Below are 20,589 nucleotides of genomic sequence, written 5' to 3'. Positions count from 1 at the left end.
GGTAGATTTGTCTGGAATATTTTGATTTATACAATATTTTTTCAAACACTGCTTGAAGACTCGATTGTTTAACTTATTGAAAGGGATAGAGATATGGCTACTTACCAGGGTGAGAAGCAAATCCTTTGATTTTTTTTTTTTTTTTTTTATGTAAACCCAAACATGAGAGGTATTAGAACCTTTAGTACTGTGCTTGGATTGGAGGGTGAGAAGATGAAAGAAGATATAACCCCAGGGGCTCACATCTGGTGAGTGTGGGCTTGGCACACCCAGGGTTCTGAGCAGGATATCATCATTCTTCTCTTCCTTGGTGATTCCCTTTTATTTCTCTCTCTCTCTCTCTCTCTCTCTCTCCCTCCCTCCCTCCCTCCCTATCTCTTTCTCTCTCTCTCTCTCTCTCTCTCCCTATCTCTTTCTCTCTCTCTCTCTCTCGGGGAAGTTCAGAAATTTTTTTAGTTTTTTTGACTGGTTCAGCATAAGCCTCAGGCTTCCTTGCACCATATGGCTAATAATAATAATATCTGTTGACATTGGACTTGAACTTCTGTAGACTGTAATTTTCAGAAAATATGTATGAAGGAAGGTTGTTCCAGAAAACGGCAGTTGAATGAATAAACGAGCAGATGAAAAGTTGGTTCTGTGAGTTTGAAGTTGGACAGTATATGGATGTTGGCTGATGGCGGCACGTGTTCAGACTGTTTTGAAAGAGAGAGAGAGAGAGAGAGCAGGAATTATAGAAGCCAATTCAGAAGAACAATGCCCATGGAAGTATCTGTAGAAGAGGAATGCAGCAGAAACAGTATGTCTATGAGACAGCGAGTGGAGAGACTGTTAGAGATGAATCATTAATTAACCTACCTACCCTCTTGTGAATGGAATCGAGAAGCCTGAGAGAGGTTTTGGGGGCACCACCCCAGATGTGGGAACAATATTCCATGGCAGGGCGGATTTGCGATTTATACAGAGTGAGCAGCTGTTTGGAAGAAAAGTAATGCCGAGAGCGAAAGAGAAAACCAAGTTTTTTAGATGCAGAGGAAGCAATATTTGTAATGTGCTTGTGCCAAGAGAGATTAGAAGTCAGGGTAATCCCCAAAAGAGATATATCATTTTGCCTAGAAATCGGAGTGTCACTAAAGATAAGCATAGGAGCAGAAGAATCCTTTTAGCGAGATATAATACAAGACTGAGTTTTAGAAGGGTTGAAATCAATAAGTTGTCTTTGCCCCACTGGAGAATTACCTGAAGATCGGCATTTCAGGAATTGGTAGGAGATTTTCGAGAAGTTGAAGCTGATCGAACAGGGCAAGGTTTCTCAAAATGGAAAGTGGAATGCAATGTGCTATCATCGGCAAAACTATGGATAGGATTTCCAGTCAATAGAAGAAGGTCATTAATATACAAGAGGAAAAGAGTGGGGGAAAGAACTGAACCTTGGAGGACACCGGCATTAATGGAGAAGTTAAAAGACAGAGAGCCATCTACCATCACCCTCAGTGAGCGATCAGAGAGAAAACTGGATAACCAATTACTAAAAACAGTTGGCAAACCGTAAGACGGGAGCTTGTTTAGAAGACTTTTATGCCAAACACGATCAAAAGCCTTTGAGACGTCAAGAGCAACTACTTGTGTTTCACCGAACCTTTCCATTGAATTAGTCCATAAATGGGTAACAGAAGCCAGAACATCACCAGTGGATCGACACTTACGGAATCCATGCTGGTGATCGTTGATCAGACGGAAGGTTTCTCGGTAGTTTAAGGGTTGGTGGTTAATTGATTTCTTCATTACTTTAGAAAGAGTAGATGTAATTGCAATGGGACGATAATTGGATGGGAGGGATTTGTCACCCTTTTTAGGAACTGGATGGATATGAGCAAATTTCCAAGCAGAAGGAAAAACACCTTTGGAATAAGAAAGTGAAAAAAGGCAGCAAAGAATAGGAGTACGTTCAGGAGCACAGGTTTTCGGAACAAGTGGAGAAATATCATCGGGACCTGGTGCTTTCTTAGCATCAAGATTCGTTAAAATCCTTCTGACATCCTTTTGACGGAAGAACACATGAGGCATTGAATGGAGCATGTTGGGAATGGTGGGAGGTGTTTTACCAAGATCATTAATATATGAGTTGGAAGAAAACTGCAATGCTAGCAGGTCAGCTTTATCCTTGGCTGAAGTAACAACAGAACCATCTGGTTTGGACAGAGGTGGGAGCAGAGATGGGTAAAAGTTGCAGCCAATAGCTTTGGCAAGGGACCAGAATGCTTGGCTACCATTAGGGCAAGAAGCAAGTTTTCTACTCTTAGCCTGTTCAAACTCTACTTTGGACTGATTAATAACTGCTTTACAATTGTTGCGAGCTTTGGTGTAGGCAGAAAATGAAACTGAAGAATTATAAACAAGCTAATTACGATAAGCAACATTCTTCTCTTGAACAGCCTTAGCACATTTATTGGAAAACCAAGGTTTAGATAAAGGACGTGATTTTAAAGTGCAGTGTGGGATAAAGGATTCCATTCCTGCACGAATAATTTCCCTGACACGTTCTGAGCAAACGTTGACATCAGAAGTTTTGAAACAGTAATCCGACCAAGGAAAAGAAGAAAAGAAATCTCGCAGGTCATCCCATTTTGTATTCTTGTAATGCCAAACAATACGAGGTTGGGAATAGCCATGAGATAAAGGCTCCATTGGAGAAGAGACAAGCACCAAGTTGTGATCTGAAGTGCCTAAAGGACCTCTCACTTCGACCGTGTACTTAGAAGGGTTGTTTGTGAGAAAAAGATCAAGCGTGTTGGCTGTATGATTAGGATTATCCGGTATTCTTGTAGGTAAATGAACAATCTGTGTAAGGTCATTAATAATTGCAAAAGCCTCAGCACTCTTTCTAGTCACACCGACCCAGCTGGGTCGGTGTGACTAGAAAATGGAAGTCAGCTGGAGTTGTGAACATTAAAATCACCAAGGAAAATTACCTCACTGTTAGGAAAGTTGGACTGAAGAAAGTCAAGTTGCAAAGAGAGGAAGTCAAAGAGCTTCAAGTGATTAGTGTAGTTGGGAGAACGGTAGAGACAACAGACGAATTTGACACAATGAGGTAGAGAAATTTTAAGCTACAGAAGATCGAAAAGAGGAGAATCCAAATTACCAAGCCTCTGACAGGAAATATCAGAATGGACATAAGCGCAAGTACCACTTTGAGGTGAAAGTAATCGTACAGTGAATAATTTGGACAACTGAGATGAGCATTAGTTGAATCAGATGAATTTGACACAGTGAGGAGAGATTTTAAGCCTGAGAAGGTCGAAAAGAGGAAATTCCAAATTCTAAGTCTCTTCAATTTTTAAAAATGGCTAAGTTTTTAATGTTAAAAAATAATAAAAGAATAAAAAAAAGAGTAAACAAACATATACCCATTATTAATAAGAATTTTAATAGGTATGTGTTTGCTTATTTTTATTTATTATTTTTTTATTTTTACCATTAAAATATGTCAATTTTTAAAATTCAAATCCAGTCAAATCTCTATAAGCATTCAGAATCAGACATGTTTACATGAACTTTATTGTTTCAGGTCCTGAATTGATTTTGAAGCACACGTTTTGAAACACTCTGTGTGAATTTTCATTGCATTTCATATTCATCTTATATACAGGATGATTCACTACCAGTGCGACAAACTTGCAGGAGGTGTAGGGGGCACAAAGACGAATCGGAATCACATAGCATTGCTGGGTCCGAAATACCTTCGTCATGCGGTAGAGGATGTTGAACGGGAGGTCACGTGAACAGCGATCCCGCTGGAAGTCAGCATTTGCGAACCAGTTACCGAGGCAGTAGGATGGATGAGTATTCAAACGATGAACTGGCTGACATGCACCTCGCATATGGAGCTGCGGACTAACGGGCGCGCCGCTCTGCGCTTGTACCAGGAACGTTTCCCGCACAGGCATACTCCTCATCATATGATTTTCGCACATGTGCACAGAAGGTTACACGAGACCGGTTGTTTCACAAGAGGTACCATGAATCGAGAGCGAGCAACGAGGACGACAGACAATGAGGAGAATGTCCTACGTCTTGCAGAAGGCAATCCGAGTACGAGTACTCGAGCGATAGGCCAACGATTGGGTATTTCCCAATCCACTGTATGGAGGATACTGTCAACAAACCAACTGAGTTCATACCATCTGCAACACGTCCAATCATTGGAGCCTGTTGATTATCCGCTCCGGAAGACTTTTGCTGCTTGGTGTCTTCAACAGAAACGGTTTGCAAATGCTGACTTCCAGCGGGATCGCTGTTCATGCAACCTCCCGTTGAACGTCCTCTACCGCATGACGAAGGCATTTCGGACCCTGCAATGCTATGTGATTCCGATTCATCTTTGTGCCCCCTACATCTCCTGCAAGTTTGTCGCACTGGTAGTGAATCACTGTATATTTTTTCCCTTCTTCTAATGAAAGAATGAAAGGTGAAATTCAGGTGGTTCATGTCTTCATATCTCTATAGCTGAAAAAATTAATAATTTAATTTTTAGTCATGATGGGCATAATTTTTTCTTTCATTTTGTTAATAATTATTATTTATTCTTTTGCCATTCATGTTCTTACTCTTTCGGGTTCCCACACTGACTAGTGTATTTGTTACTCTTTTGATTCTAAATTATTTTTGGCCTTTTGTCTTCTGTTTAATATCTAAATTTTTCATATTTCATAGTAGCTATACTTGTCTTACATTACAGGCGCCTCCGTAGCCAGGTGGGAAGGAGTAGCAGTGCGTAACACACACTTCTTGATTAGACCGGGGTTCGAGCCCGTCACCACCAAATACAGAGGATGCGGAAAGGTCAGGGAATGACCACCGCATATCCCGGAGCAATATGGCCTTAGTTGCTAATGCTCCTAAAAAAAAAAAACCAAACCAAACAACCAAGTCTTACATTACTACCTTGTTACAATTATTGGTATTCCTATTATATGCTATGTTAATATTTAATGTTATGCTTATGTTCATTTGCCTCATATATTTCCGTTATCAGCTCTGTTTATTGTTAATGATTTGCACACACAACCACGCGCGCACACACACACACACACACAGAAAGAGAGAGAGAGTCTTGTGGAAATTAATATGACACATTGTCAACATAAAAGGATTTTTTGAGAAATATGTTATTTATACAAAATATTACCTGCCTCCTGCTTATTAATATCTTTATGATATTTTGGCATTGAAATAATTAAATTTTTATGTTTTTGAGTTCACTGTCATGAAATGATGTTTTAGTAATGATACAAATCATCTTTTTGAGTTTATATTAAGAGAATTCCTAGGTTAATCAATGCATCCAACATTGGTTTATTCCATTAAATTATTTACTAATTTGGAATTATTGTGTGCTGCAAGGTCTTTCTGAAACATGCCAGTGTTATCTGGATTGAGCTTTTCTCATTTGGAAGTATTTTTCCTTATAAAATATCTTGTATTTCTCACTTTCCATAATACCTTGCTTTGGGGTAAGTGAGTATAATATGAAAAACATCTCCAAAACATTTTTTTTTTTGCTCTCTGGATGTTTTAGTGTTTGTTGCATCAGTGGCATAGCTACCCTGTAGGCAGGCAAGGCAATTGCCTCCGGGTCTGGGCCCTTTAGGGGCCCGGCGTCTTTGGCTGTCTCCTCTTTTTGCAATTTTCATTAATTAAGTAGGGGCCCAAACGTGTTCATTGCCTCCGAGCCCGAAAAAAAGGTAGCTACGCTACTGATTTACATAGAGACAATGTGTTTTATTGCTGTTTTACCATTCCTATTTCCATCTTTGGCCTAGTTTTTTTTTTTTTTTTTTTTTTGGTAGTTGTTGGCTGGCGCATCGGCTTCTGTGGCCATATTGCACCTCCCAAGGTTTTTGCAATACTTTGATCCAAGCCCGAGGCGGGAATCGAACCCGCGACCTTTGGGTTGCCGGGCAGGTACTTTACCCACTCGGCTAGCCCGGTCGGCCTTGGGCCTAGTACCTGAAAGTGAGTTTCATCACTAAATTGAATGCTTTTACACTCATTCTCAGTGTGTCCCATATATTTTCTTAACCTAAGATAGTTTTTTAGTTTTCATTGCTGCATTAGCACCTGCTTTTCGGTAGATGTGTTGCTTTTGACCAGTCTGAATGATCCTATAATATACCGTTAAGGAAGAAGTGTCGCTGCCTATATTTGCAGTTTCTTTTTAAAGAACAAAAAGAAACAGGGTATAACCTATTTTATATATCAAAACTACATAATCTCTTTTGATAGTCTTTCATTTCTAATCATATTCACTTTTTCTTCTTGGTGGTATTGACACTGTTTCTTCCTTTTATTTGATCAATTTCTTTACAGTTCCTAAACTCACACACATTATTTGAAAATATCCTGTTGAGTCATGCTAGTATGTTTGTGCAGTATAATAATCTTGCCAAAAACAATAATCTTTGGTGTTATATACATGCTTCATAAAGAGTAATTGAATAGTAACTGAAAGAAAAAGAAACCAAGGTTCTAAATCGCAATGCTGTTTTAAATAAACTAGAGACTATTTGCTACAGCTGTTGTTAATTTACATAGGACTGTGTGTGTATTTTTTTAGAACTACATTGCATATCACCATTGATTTATAGTTAATTTTGTTAAGCAATTAGAATAAACTTTTTTTGATAAATCAGGGTTTTCTTATTGTTTTCATTATTTTTGTTATTAAAAGTTTATTATTACCGATAACTAATCTATATTTTCAAAGGGGATACTTCATAAGGTTTTGTTTTTTTTTTAACTGCTAGTTAGTTACCTCTGGGAGTAAGGTTAGGATTGATATGGTATTGCTAGTGTGTTGTTGCTCATACTTCACCTCTATAACGCCACCTGTGTGATAAAATCTTTTCACACCAAATGCATTCTATTCAGAAGTGTAACTGTTTTTTGGACCACAAGAGTAATTTATATACATTTTCCCATTGCTGTTAATTAACTTACCCTTCTTTGTTTAGGCGCCTCCGTAGCCAGGTGGGAAGGAGCAGCAGTGTGTAGCACACACTTCTTGATTAGACCAGGGTTCGAGCCATCACCACCAAATACGGAGGATGCGAAAAGGTCAGGGAATGACCACCGCATATCCCAGAGCAATATGGCCTTAGTTGCTAATGCTCCTAAAAACCAAATAACAACAACCTTCTTTGTTTCATTAATAAACACTTGACATCAAATTCCGTCCTCTCTACCTTTGTCTGCATTCTTAATGAATGAACCGGAATTTCAAGAATTTTTTATGAAGGCAAGGGAGCAAAGCACAGATTTAAAATGCTGATTATTAGTTTGAAATTTTTGTAAAAACTAGATTTACCTGTTTGTCATTCTATTAAAAATGTGGAAAGTCATACGAAAACTTGTAAGTTAATGTAAAAACTATGAAGGTTAAATTCTAACAAATATGATAATAAAATGAAATGTACCTGTATTATTTCAGTAATTATATAAATATATATCATTATTATAACTATACTAATTATACTTGATATATGCTGTTTATTAATGGTGACAGTACAAATTAGCATTCACATATTACCTGAAATATAGTAGAGTGAAAATACTTTTCTTTCCTGCTTCTGAATATTGGAAACAAGGGAGGAGGGGGTTATGCTATTAGTTAAGAAATACATAAAATCCAAGGAAGTGAAGCCAGTCGACATCGCTGGACAGTGCAGTGTTGAGTCAGTTTGGTGTGACATAAGCATTGGAAGATCAAAATTGAGAGTAGGAGTGTGCTATAGGCCTAATGACTCTGATGAGTATAATAAGAAACTGTACAGGGAAATAGAGTGGGCCAGTAAATCAGAGAGTCTTATAATGGGGGATTTTAATTTCCTAGATATTGACTGGAATTTGGGGGCTGGTCACTCACACACTAGCAAGGCTTTTGTGGATTTATTGGATGATTGTTTTCTACATCAGCATGTTCGGGAGCAACTAGAGGGAGTAATACTCTTGATTTGATTATCAGTAGTCATTCTTCATGCATTAAGAATCTGCAGATAAATGAACCACTAGGTGGCAGTGATCACAGTGTGCTGAAGTGGGATTTACTCAAAGAGGTAACTACCATTAGGGGTAAAGGGAAGGGTTATTGCTTTCGTAAAGGCGACTACGATGTACTGAGGCAGTATTTAAATTCTATACAGTGGGACCAACTGATGATGTTACCAACAGCAAATTCAAAATGGAAGCATTCAAAGAACTTATCTTGGAAGCTACTAGGCTTTACATACCAAATAAGAAATATTGTTCAAGGTTTAGGCCTAAATGGATGTCAGATGGACTAATGAGACATATGGCAGAGAAGAAAAATGCATGGGAGACATACAAATTAACACGTGACACAGAAGCCTATGATAGATACAAATTGATCTGTAACCAAGTTACAAAGGAGGTTAGGCAGGCGAAGGCAAATTACGAGAAATCTTTGGCAAGGGATGCAAAGAAAAACAGCAAAGAGTTCTTTACTTATGTAAACTCTAGAAGGAAGGGGATGAATCAGATTGGTCCACTTGATATCGATGGGTCAACTGTTGATGACATTGCTCAGGTAGCTAACAAACTAAATGAATATTTTGCTTCGACATTCACACATGAGGAGTTATTCAGCGAGGGGAATGCCAGAGGTGTATTCAACTCTGGCAGTAAGCTAGAGAATCTTGTAATAACTGGGAGTAAAGTGGAGGAGAAATTGTTGAAGATAAATACAAGAAAGGCACCTGGGGTGGATGGGATCTATCCAGTTATATTAAAAGAGGCAGTAAAGGAAGTAAGCAAACCCTTAGCCATAATTATGAGAACTTCCTTGGGACTCAGGGGAGCTACCCATGGACTGGAGATGTGCAAATGTGACCCCAATTCACAAAGGAGGATCAAAGGCTGATACAAGTAATTATAGACCTGTGAGTTTAACTTCTGTTCCCGGAAAATTAATGGAGGCACTGGTTAAAAAAGCACTGCAGGATCATCTAGACAAGACTTCAGTTATAGCTCGGACACAGCATGGTTTTGTTAAGGGGATACTGTATTGGATACTGCATCATAGTATCCAATGAAATTGCCTGACCAATTTGATTGGATACTATGATGCAGTCACAAAAGAACTGGATGCAGGGAATAACTTTGATATTATATATTTGGATCTTAGAAAGGCTTTTGATACTGTTGCACATGGAAGACTGCTGAACAAATTGGAGCAGTGTGGCATTCTTGGCAAATTGTTGCTATGGATAAAGGGGTGGTTGAGGGGGAGAAGACAGAGAGTGGTAATCAATGGACACTGCTCATCGTGGATTAATGTTATTAGTGGAGTCCCTCAGGGTTCAGTATTGGGTCCATTATTGTTTTCTGTATTAATAAATGATATTGATAATGGTATATCAAGCTTAATGTCCAAGTTTGCAGATGATACGAAGGTTTGCAGGGTTGTGAAGGACACTACTGACACTATGCAGTTGCAACAGGATCTGGAAAGGTTGAGCAGATGGGCTGAGAGGTGGCAAATGAAGTTTAATATTGACAAATGTAAAGTACTACATATGGGAAACAGCAACCCCAGAGCAACGTATCAACTCTGTGGTACTACACTGACAGTGGTAGAGAATGAAAAGGACCTGGGGGTAGTTGTGCAGGCAGATATGAAGTTCTCTGAGCAGGGCAGACGGCTCCAAGAGTTGCTCATGGTGTATTGTCAATGATATATAGGAATTTTTCTAGCAGGGATAAGGAGGTGATTATTCCCTTGTATAAGGCAATGGTCAGGCCACACCTAGAGTACTGTATACAGGTCTGGAGGCCTCATTTCAAGAAGGATGTAGAGCTGCTGGAACGAGTGCAGAGAAGGGCAACAAGATTAGTGAATGGAACAAAGGGGTGCTCTTACGAAGAAAGTTTTGCAAATTACAGTGTCTGGAGACTAGGCACCAGCGAGGTGATCTGATAGAGGTGTATAAAGCCTTGAATGGGTTGAGCATGCTCAATGCTGATGGGATTCTCCCTCTTGTTCATAATAATCACCTGAGAGGGCATAAATTTAAATTGAGGAAAGACAGATGTAGGATAGACGTGCGGAAATTTGCCTTTAGCCAGCAGGTGGTTGGTTGGTTGGTGGAAGAGACTTCCATCCCTTGTCGTGGAAGTTGATAGCTTAAATAAGTTTGAGGCTCAGCTGGACAGGTATTTCGAACGAATAGAAGGGTGAAGTAGAAGTGGTTATTTTTTATTTATTTATTATTTAATTTTTTTTTTTTTGGCTGATGCTGCATAAGCTTGCTTTCTTGCATCAAATGCCTCTACTAATGCTAATGCTAACAATAAAGCACCTAGCACTAGAAACTGTTGAATCTCCTTGTTTATGACATACGTCTATACAGAACAGTATTCATTTATAACTATTCTCTTTCAGCATTCCCTTCCACTGTTTAATCATTTAATAATTTTTTTTATCCACTTTTGTAACTTAGTTTTAATGCACATTGTTCTAACTGTCATATAAAAGTATTCACATGCAACTATATGAAGAGTTTTCTTCTTCTTTTGATGCCATCTCTGGGTTCAGAGGTCAGCAATCAATTTTTTGAACTCCTTTCTATCTTCAGCCCATCTGATAAGCTCTACGAACCAGAGGAGCTCACATCTGGTGAGTGTGGACTTGGCACACCTAGGATCCTGACCTGGATATCATCATTCTTCTCTTTCTTGGTGATTCCTTTCTACTTGTGTCAATCGTCAATCTCTCTCTCTCTCTCTCTCTCTCTCTCTCTCTCTCAGGGTAACTTGGGAATTTTTTTGGCTGGTGCAGCATAAGCCTCAGGCTACCTTGCACCACATGGCTAATAATAATAACCTCAGTCCCGTCCATCTCTTGATGTTATCCATCCCTGAGATTTTCCTTTGGCCAACTTTTCTCTTTCCTTCCATCCTCCCCGCCAGGATCATATGCAATAACTCATACATCCTTCCTCTCATGATATGTCCCAGGTATTTTACCTTCCGTGTTTTCATGAGCTGCTCATCAGTTGCTGATTATGTCCTATATTTGTAGCACTCGATCATTGGTCATCCGCTTCATCCAGGGGATCCTCAGCATTCTTCTGTATACTCACATCTCAAGGGACTCCACTCTCTTCACTGCTGAAGCCCTGAGTGTCCAAGTTTCCACTCCACACAGAAGTAGTGGCCACACAAAGTACCTCACAAACTTCATGCGAGTTGCCAGTGCAAGTTTTTTTTTTCCTTTGTAAGTCATCATCATTCTAAGGGCCAAGCTCTGTCACCATGGAGATCTTTTTTTTCTCTACTCTTCCTGAATTTGGACTTTTTGTTTTGCTTCACTGTAGTTCATTGTTAAAAGTCAGAGCACGTCACCAAGTGATGTGATTCTTCGTCGTCCTCTGCTTCTTTTCCTTTCAGACTGTCCTACCATGTTTACTATTCAATCATTGTGTCTCCAGAAATGTCCTAGGAACTGCATCTTCCTCTTTATTATGGGCGCCTCCATAGCCAAGTGTGCAGGAGCAGCAGTGCGTTGACCGGGATTCGAGCTCGTGACCACCAAATACGGAGGATATGGAAAGGTCAGGGAATGACCACCACATATCCTATATGGATATGTGGTGGTCATAGCAATATGGCCTTAGTTGCTAATGCTCCTAAAAAAAAAAAACAAATAAAACAAGCATCCATATAGCAGTATACGCCATATATAGGTTTTCACGAATCTCTTCTCTTTTCTTTGCTTACCTTGCTTACAATAAATGATTTCTTTTTCTTAAGTGCCTCTTTCACTATTGCAATTCTTCTTTTTATTTCTAAATGGCTTTTGCCATCCTCTTGTATGTTGCTTCCAAGATATGCAAATGAACTTACTTGTTCAATTTCCTTGTTATCTATTTCTATCTTGTCTGTTTTTCTTTGACTTTCTTTTCTGGGAACCATTATTTTTGGCTTTTTTGTGTTAAATTTCGACCCGTATTCTAAGAAAACTTCTTCCATTACTTCTACTGTGTTTTTCAACTCTTCTTCATTTTTCGCTATTGGCACTATACCATCTGCAAATGTATGTCTTGCACCTGTACTCCTCCTATGTTTATTCCTTTGGTTTTACACTTCACTATCTGTAGAGTGTCCTCCATGTACAAGTTAAATAAATAATAATGGTGATAATGCACCGCCCCTGCCTAACTCCTTTTCTTAGCTTGGCTATTACTTCATTATTTTGAAATTCAATTTGTGTTGTTTGATTTTCATATAATTTTTTGATGGCTAATAGATCTCTCCAAACAAACTGGGCCTTCTTCATGACTCTGAAAAGCTTCTCTCAGAGAATTCTGTCAAATGCTTTTTCTAGATCAATAAAAGCTATGTGTGTGGTTTTGTTTATGATTATTCTTCAATCTACAATTGTGCATAGCTCTAAGATGGCTTCTCGTGTTCCTCTCATCTGTTTCGAAAACCAAACTGATCTTTGCTTAAAAACTGTTCTGTTTTCAGTTTAATTCTGTTTTATTATTTCAATAGTATTTTAGATGTGTGGCTAAGCAGACTGATAGTTATGTAGTTTTTACCCTCTGTCGCATTTCCTCTTTTTTGGCACTGTCACTGTCTGGCTTTGAAAAAAGTCGTCCACATCTTTTCCTTCTTCATAGACTGCTTTTATGATATTGAACATTTCTTTCCTTATTTTGTCTCCTTTTTTTTAGCGATTCAGCTGGAATTTTACCTGCTTTTCCATTGGGGATCTTATTTAGGGCTCTTCTATATTCTAATTCTAGTAAGTCTGACCCCAAACAATCCTCTTTTACTTCATGTTCGATCTCCAAGGCTTCCTCACTTATTTGGTTCCCATCATTGAGGTCTTCCAGATGCTCTTTCCATCTTATTCGTATGTCTCTATTTCTAATCAGGTGTTTTCCATCTTTATCTCTTATTGCTGCACTTTTAGTTTTGGGGTCTCGAGTATATGTGGCAATCATCTTGTATGATATGTCAGTTCTTCCATTATTTAAAGCTGCCTCCGTAGCCAGGTGGGTAGGAGCAGCAGTGTGTAGCACACGCTTCTTGATTAGACCGGAGTTCGAGCCTGTCACCACCAAATATGGAGGATGCGGAAAGGTCAGGGAATGACCACAGCATATCCCGAAGCATTATGGACTTAGTTGCTAATGCTCCTAAAAACCAAATAACAATCAAACAATTCATTGTTTAAATCAAATTCAACTTCTTTGCTTATTTCATCTATCCACTTTTCTTTTGCCCTTCTGCGTTCCTTGGCCACTTTATTTCTTAGTCTTCTCTACTGTTTTTGTCCTTCAGCTGTATTCTTCTTTCTGGCTTTGTTTCTTTCTCCAATGAGGTTGAGAATTTCAACAAGACTCTACTTGTTGTAAGTCATAGTACAGCATATTCATATAAATTGTTTGTTTTTGATGTGAAAACATCTTTGGTGGCACATACTGATTTTTTGGACTGAAGTAAAACCATTTGGTCACAAAAATGTGACATGAAAATGATGCAAATGACATTACTTCCTAAATGATGCTGAAATACAAGGTGAAAAAAAAATTGTTGACAAATATATGTATTGTTACAGTCATATGACAAATACTTGTATTGTCTCAATCGTACGGTTTAATGAATGGCTACAATCAAATGGGTAATTAGGCCATTGACTTGGATTTTAACCTTTTCCAAGCTAGAGGAACAAATGGCTACAATGATAAAACATCTTTTTTGTGTACACATGCAGTGTTTTTTTTTTTTAATTTTTCTTTTTTCTATACAATTTGTATGTAAAAATAAATTCATAGATTAAATATGGTTTTAATGCAGTATTGTTAGCTTTAGACAGTCCATGCATGCCTTGCATGTATTGTCTTGTAAGACTGGTGAACGTGGCATCAATTGTGAAGATATAGAGTGGTGGACAAAAAAACTGCATCACTTGTGAATTTTACAAATAATGTGTTTTGTACTGCATTGTGGGTTGCAGAAATGTTCGAAATGCATTTGTTAGATGGGATATATATATATATCTCTATGAATGAAATCCAATAAAAAGACTCCACCCGACATACCTAATTGCCATAAATATCTTCCCAAAGGGTAAAATGCGTAATTAACAGAAATATGAGAAATCATGTAAATGGCAATCATGACAATCAAACATACATTTTATTGCATTTACATGTACAAACCGAAATGACAAGTTAACGTAATAGTATTATGTACTGTGAATCAGCAAATAAGTCCTCAATATTTTGTTGTTCCTCCTTGAGCTGCAATTGCAGCCTTGCAATGATCTGGCATAGAGTTAATCAACTTCTGGATATAACGGTTGCCCAATTTTGTAGTACCACACTCTTACAATGCTCTCCTGCAGCTGAATCTTACTTGTTGGTTTCTTCTGAGCAATTTTAGACGACATTATGTACCAATTTTCAATAGGGTTCAAATGTGGGCTGTTGCTGGGCCAGTCCAGCACTGTAATGCCAGCATTTCTGAGGTATGACTGCACCTTAAGGGAGAAAAATGAGGGAAAACATTGGTGTAAGTATGTTTTAAGCCTTATGAGACAAGAAGACAAACTCATCATTAAATATAAATAGCACAAAACTTACCAATTTTGCTGTGTGCAAGGTGCTGAGTCCTATTGAAAAATGAAGTTTTGGACATCCGTGTGATGATCCCTAATAACGGGTTTCAGGCATTCCTCCAAGATAGCAGTGTAGGTTTCTGCATTCACCGTTTTGTTAATAAACTTAATTTGCCCCACCTCTTTGCTTGTTATGCATCCCCAGATCATCTGACTGGTGGGGAACTTTACAGTCGGTGTTATGCAGTCAAGATGGTATGCCTCTGATTTTCGTCTTCTGACATATTGCTTCCCGTCCGAGCCATGCAGGTTGAATTTCGATTCATCAGTAAAGGTGAATGTGTCCCTTTGCTTCTTTGTCCACAAAACATGCATTTTAGCCCAAGCAAGTTGCTTCTTCTTCATTTGTTGGGTCAACAAAGGCCTCTTCTTGGGCCGATAAGCATGCAGAGCACATTCCAAAAGCCATCTTTGGATAGTTCGTGCACTTGTTTCAACATCTCCAAGTCCAATTTTAGATCAGGAGCAGTAGCATGGCGATTATGAAGGCACAGCCATTTCAAATATCAATCTTGGGAAGGCATAGTCACTCTCTACAGCCTGATCCAGGTCTTCTCTTCACATCACTAGTTTCGTGATTTAATTTCAGTACCTGGGATTCTGTTGACTAGTGGCAGCCTATTTTATCAGCGATAGCACACATAAAAGCCCTTTCAGGAACAGAGCAACAGCTACACTTTTTTTCTTAGTGTCAACTGAACATATGGAGCCATGTTTACACCTCTGCAAACAGGATACTAATGAGTGTGTATACCCTTCCAATGCCGTATTTATAGAAACAACTGATTCAATACTTTGCAATTACTGTCTGATGCAATAGAAGCATTATCTGATGCAATACCTTTGCTTTGTGACAAAAAAAATGACTGTAATCAAACAATATCTTGTATGTTTCACTACAAATGTTACTTTTTTTTTGAAGGTGATGCAGTTTTTTTTGTCCATTATTGTATATATATATATGCTGCCACTTTATTAAATACACCTACCTAGTAGCATTTTGAGCCTCCTTTAGAATTCAAAACAGCCTGAATTTGTCTAGGCATGGATTGAACAAGATGCTGAAAACGTGTAGGAATGGAGTACCCATGCAGACATGAGTGTGTCATGCAGTTCCTTGAGATTCGACGGAGGTCTAGGCCTGCAGTGAATAGCCCTTTCCATTTCATCTCAAAGATGTTCAATAGGATTGAGATCCGCGAAATTGAATGGGCCACTGCAGCAAAGAAAAGTCATTTTCACGTTCCTGGAATCATTCCATTGTGATTCGGGCTTTGTGCACCAGCGCATTGTCCTGCTAGAAGTAACCATCTGACTGAGGATAAACTATCAACATGAATGGATGCACTTGGTCAGCAACGATGTTTAGGTACAGTGTGGCATTCAGACATGAATCTATGGTTATCAATGGACCCAACGCGTGCCAAGAAAACATTCCATACATTATAACACTGCCCCACAACCTTGTACAGTAGTCGTCAGACACGATGGGTCCATCGATTTATGTTGTTTTTGCCAAATTCTGAGCCTTCCATTAACATGATGCACCAGGAACTTTGCGTCAGACCAAGCAACTGTTTTCCAATCCTCGATAGTCCAGTGCTGGTGTTGCTGTGCCCACAGGGGGCATGTTCTCTTGTTCTTAATTGATAACAAAGGTACGCAATGTGGCCGTTGGCTGTTGTAGCCCATTCGCGACAAAGTGTGACTAGTGGTCCATTGCGATATTTTGTTCTGCGCACCAAGGTTGTATTCTGATTTGATGTGCAACATTGTGGCCCATCTGTTTGCTTGCACAATTCTAGCCATCCTGCTCTGACCTCTCTCATCAACAAGCGATTTTCTTCCACAGGAGTGCCGTTGAGAGGACATTTTTTGTTCATTGCACCGTTCCAGTATGCCTTGCACCTACTACCATGCCACGTCTGAAGTCCGTTAGATCACTCCTTTTTCCCATTCTTGCTATGGTTTGTACACTTAACTGATACTAGAAAGCTTGTTCTGCTGTATTTATATCCACAACTGTGGTCATGTGATTTGCAACGTTGTGGGACAAACCATTTGTGTGAACAGCAGGGGTGTGCCTAATGAAGTGGCAGCACAGTGTGTATATATATATATATATATATATATATAAAGAGAGAGAGAGAGAGAGAGAGAGAGAGAGAGAACACAGACTTTAAAATGAGAGAAATAAATATTATATAGTTGTAATTAAATTGAATTGCTAAATTTAGACAACATAAAACTGTAGAGTTTTATTAAGTGTTCTTGAAAATCATAATCTTAGTAATTAAATAATAGGGAGATAACTGTATTTACTTTTCACTTCTATTAATCACACAAAAAGAACAAAAATTAATTTAATTTAATTATAAAATTGAACATACCTAAAATGTAACACTGCATAAATTAACTTACTTATTCTTACCAAAGTATGCTATGATTCCCTTATAATTCATTCCTCTCTGGATAACACTGCATTATATTCTTTGATTTTGCTATTAAAGAAATCTGAAGCAAGATAATTTTTTACTTCACCTGTTGGGTGAAGATATTTTTGCATTCATAACCATATGAGCTTTGCCATAGACTTTCTCATGCCATAGAGTTCCCATTGCTATAGTGTACAGTTTCCTAACCACTCTGCACTACTTCCTTTAACTGGATAAAAATCCCATTAGCATTTTGAAGATAAAGTATTTATAAAAATTCCACTCTTTGTAATTAAAAAAAAATAAAATGAAAAGAAAAGAAATAAATTATTTAATTTAATCTTGGGAATCAATTTCTTTTGGAATTCTTTTGTAGTAGTGTCATATATTTCTTTTACTTAATTTTTTAGTGTATACCTCTTCTAAATGAATCATATCAACCATCATCCTTTATCAGCAGTATTTTCTATAATTTATAATTATTTATTTGCCATTTAGCTATTATGTTGAAATTTGCACTGCTAACAAAATAAAATGCTTTATATTTTAGAGGCCGGAGTCTCCTCCTCCACCTCCAGAGGTGCCACGAGGAGCTGTAGAACCTCCAGACTATCCAGTAGTTGGAATACCAGGATCAAGAGTAAGTATTCAAACTTCTTTGTTAAATTAGAAGTTGCAAGTTTTGCATTTTTAATTTTTTAACAAAGATATGTTGTTACATTGTTACAATGTGGTTTGTTAGTTATCTCCCTGATTTAACTTACAATTTTAGACATACGGTGGGAAAGCTACAATACTGTAAAATCTACCACCATGCCAGTGGGAATCAAAATCAGTGGGCAGGAGTTGATATGGTTTGGTATGGTACTGTTGTTAAAGTTCACACAGAGTTCACTCAGGGATTAAAAACTCCTACTATATTGTATTTAAAATGTGCTTATTTAAACTTCACTGTGTGATGAGTAGCTGCGAGGCAGAATCTGTGTAGTACTATTTAATGGGAGAGGGAAGCACAGCGACTATGGATTAATCTTGTGGGGGAACAGAATTTATATTTATTGGAAACACTTTTTTTTTTCTTTGATATTATCATTGTTTCCAGATAATATCAAGAAGTTTTGTAAAATTCTGTTTATACAAAATTTAAATTTTTATAATTTCAGTACAAGGGGCAATAAAAAAGTTGGGTGACTGATTTTGTATCTTAAAACTGGCATTGTAGTGACAGGTGGCTCATTGAGTCACAGAAATGCACAAATTCACCGTATCAAGGTGATTTAATCTACAGTCTCAATTAGTATATATTGAAGTGTTTTGTGTGCTTCAATGCACTTTAAAATGAGTGATTTTTACCGAGCAGCAAATTTGCATCAAATTTTTCAAATTAAGAAACACTCATGAAATTGTAAAAAGCAGCTCTCACAGATGATGTTATATGTCATTTGAAGACTTTTCAACAGTTTGCAAAGTTCAAAGATGGCCACATGTAAATCAAACATGATTCTCACTCTGGGGGCTCACATCTGGTGAGTATGGGCTTGGCACACCCAGGATCCTGAGCCGGATATCATCATTCTTCTCTTTCTTGGTGATTCCCTTCTACTTTTGACTCTCTCTCTCTCTCTCTCTGTTAGGGTAAGTCGGAATTTTTTTTTTTTTTTTGGCTGGTGCTGCATAAGCCTCAGGCTTCCTTGCACCATATAGCTAATAATAATAATAAGGGGCATGATGGCCCAGTGGTTAAGACACTGGACTACCAGCCTGATGGACCCGGGCTCGAATCCCGCCTTGGTGGAAGCGAACGCGGCTCTATTATGGCGGGAGACCGATATAATAATAATATTAAATGATAATAAAAAAAAAACCATCGCGAAAGTTACCCCATTGGACTTACCTTCTCCAAAGTTGGAGTGATGGCTGAGGCACACAGTGGTGCCATCTGGTGTCACTTGCGAGAACTAAAATAAATAAATAAAATAAACCACTAGACATAAGCCGAACAAGTCCACCTCCATAGATGGATGATGTCGCAGAGAAATATTATTCATACTGCCTTGAGTGTGGCGCAGGATAAAGTCACTCGCATTCAGGCCTTAGCTAATCTTAGGCAGAGGGATCGGTTCGAAAAGTTGGAGACAGTCTCCCGAGCAAGACAGTGGAGCAAGCGGCGCTGTCCCCCATAAGGCTATCACAAGAGAAGGGCAAGACCATCCAGCATTGAAATGAATGCGTACATCATGTGAGCATACTATGAAATAACCAGGATAGAGACCGATATGACAATGTACAGGTCACGACTACATACCAAGTGGTTGGAATGATACGCAGATATTCAGGTCACCAAACAGCGGCCGACCGGGCTAGCCGGGTCGGCTGCTGTTTGGTGACCTTTGAACCCGCGACTTTTGGGTTGCTAGGCAGGCACTTTAACCACCCTGGTTAAAGTGCCTGCCTAGCAACCCAAAGGTTGCGGGTTCAAATCCCACCTTGGGCTTGGATCAGAGTACTACAAAAACCTTGGGAGGTTCATTATGGCCACAGAAGCCAATGCGGCAACAACTACCAAATAAAAACAAAAAAACCAAACGGCGATTAGTAGACCAAAGAAGGATCATCGTAACAAAGAACCTAATAGCTCCTGCCATCTTGGAAAAAATCAAGCAGGATGTCAGCGATCAACTACAAAGCACAAAGAATATGGTCAATATTGTCATAAAGTTTGCCACAGCAAACATGGAACCAGAGGAGGAAGTGCAAGAAGAAATACAACCCAGAGTAGCTGAAGTTGAAAGAGACAAAGTCATGATATCCAGAATAGAAGACGAGTGGAAGAAGGCCCTAACAGAATTCGAAGGAATGGACAAAACAAGAACCCACATGATAGCTAAGCAGAGGCCAAATAAAATCCTGTGGAGAGTAACAGACCACCTCAATCGGCAAATAATGCCACATTACCTTGACAACAATGGTGCAACACTGGAGGCTATCCACACAGCCGTATACTGTGCTGCCATAGCAGCTACTAGGATTAATGGAAAAGAAATGAGAGACCAGCAGCAGAACCAAAAACAGAAGGAACTGTCAGCTTGGGAAAGAAGACTTCAGCAGAAGATAGAAGAATTAAGAGTCAAGATAGGTCAGTTGACCCAGTACCAACAGGGCAATAAAGTAAGAAATTGATTGGAAAGGTGAAGAGCATCCTCAAGAGAGAGAGTGTCCACAGCAAACATAAGACCAGAAATCAGAGAATACTTGGACACACTGAAGCAGAACCTCCTCGCACTCAGCAAGAGAGACTATACCAATACAAAGAGAGCTCGCAGAGGAAAATAAACAACTGAATCTTCGATGAGGACCAAAGAGCCTTCTATGGGAAAGTGGGTGAAGATGAGAAAGCAGGAAACAGACAACCCGAGAAGAAGATGATCGAGGAGTTCTGGGGAA

General features: G+C 38.7%; 1 protein-coding gene across 1 annotated transcript in view; it reads left to right on the top strand.

The window, feature by feature from the left end:
- Positions 1–20,589, top strand: part of LOC150090808 (uncharacterized) — a 791,939-nt gene that overhangs the window by 82,928 nt on the left and 688,422 nt on the right. The window contains exon 4 of the mRNA XM_090372970.1: positions 17,696–17,785. Coding sequence (XP_090229096.1) covers positions 17,696–17,785 — 90 coding nt within the window. The remainder of the gene's footprint in view (positions 1–17,695; positions 17,786–20,589) is intronic.

Source organism: Mastigoproctus giganteus, chromosome 1 (genome assembly GCF_048544385.1).
Source record: "Mastigoproctus giganteus isolate SK-2022 chromosome 1, ASM4854438v1, whole genome shotgun sequence".
Classification (NCBI taxonomy): Eukaryota; Metazoa; Arthropoda; class Arachnida; order Uropygi; family Thelyphonidae; genus Mastigoproctus; species Mastigoproctus giganteus.
The sequence above is the reverse complement of the archived record's forward strand: the minus strand, read 5'-3'. Positions and strand labels throughout refer to the sequence as shown.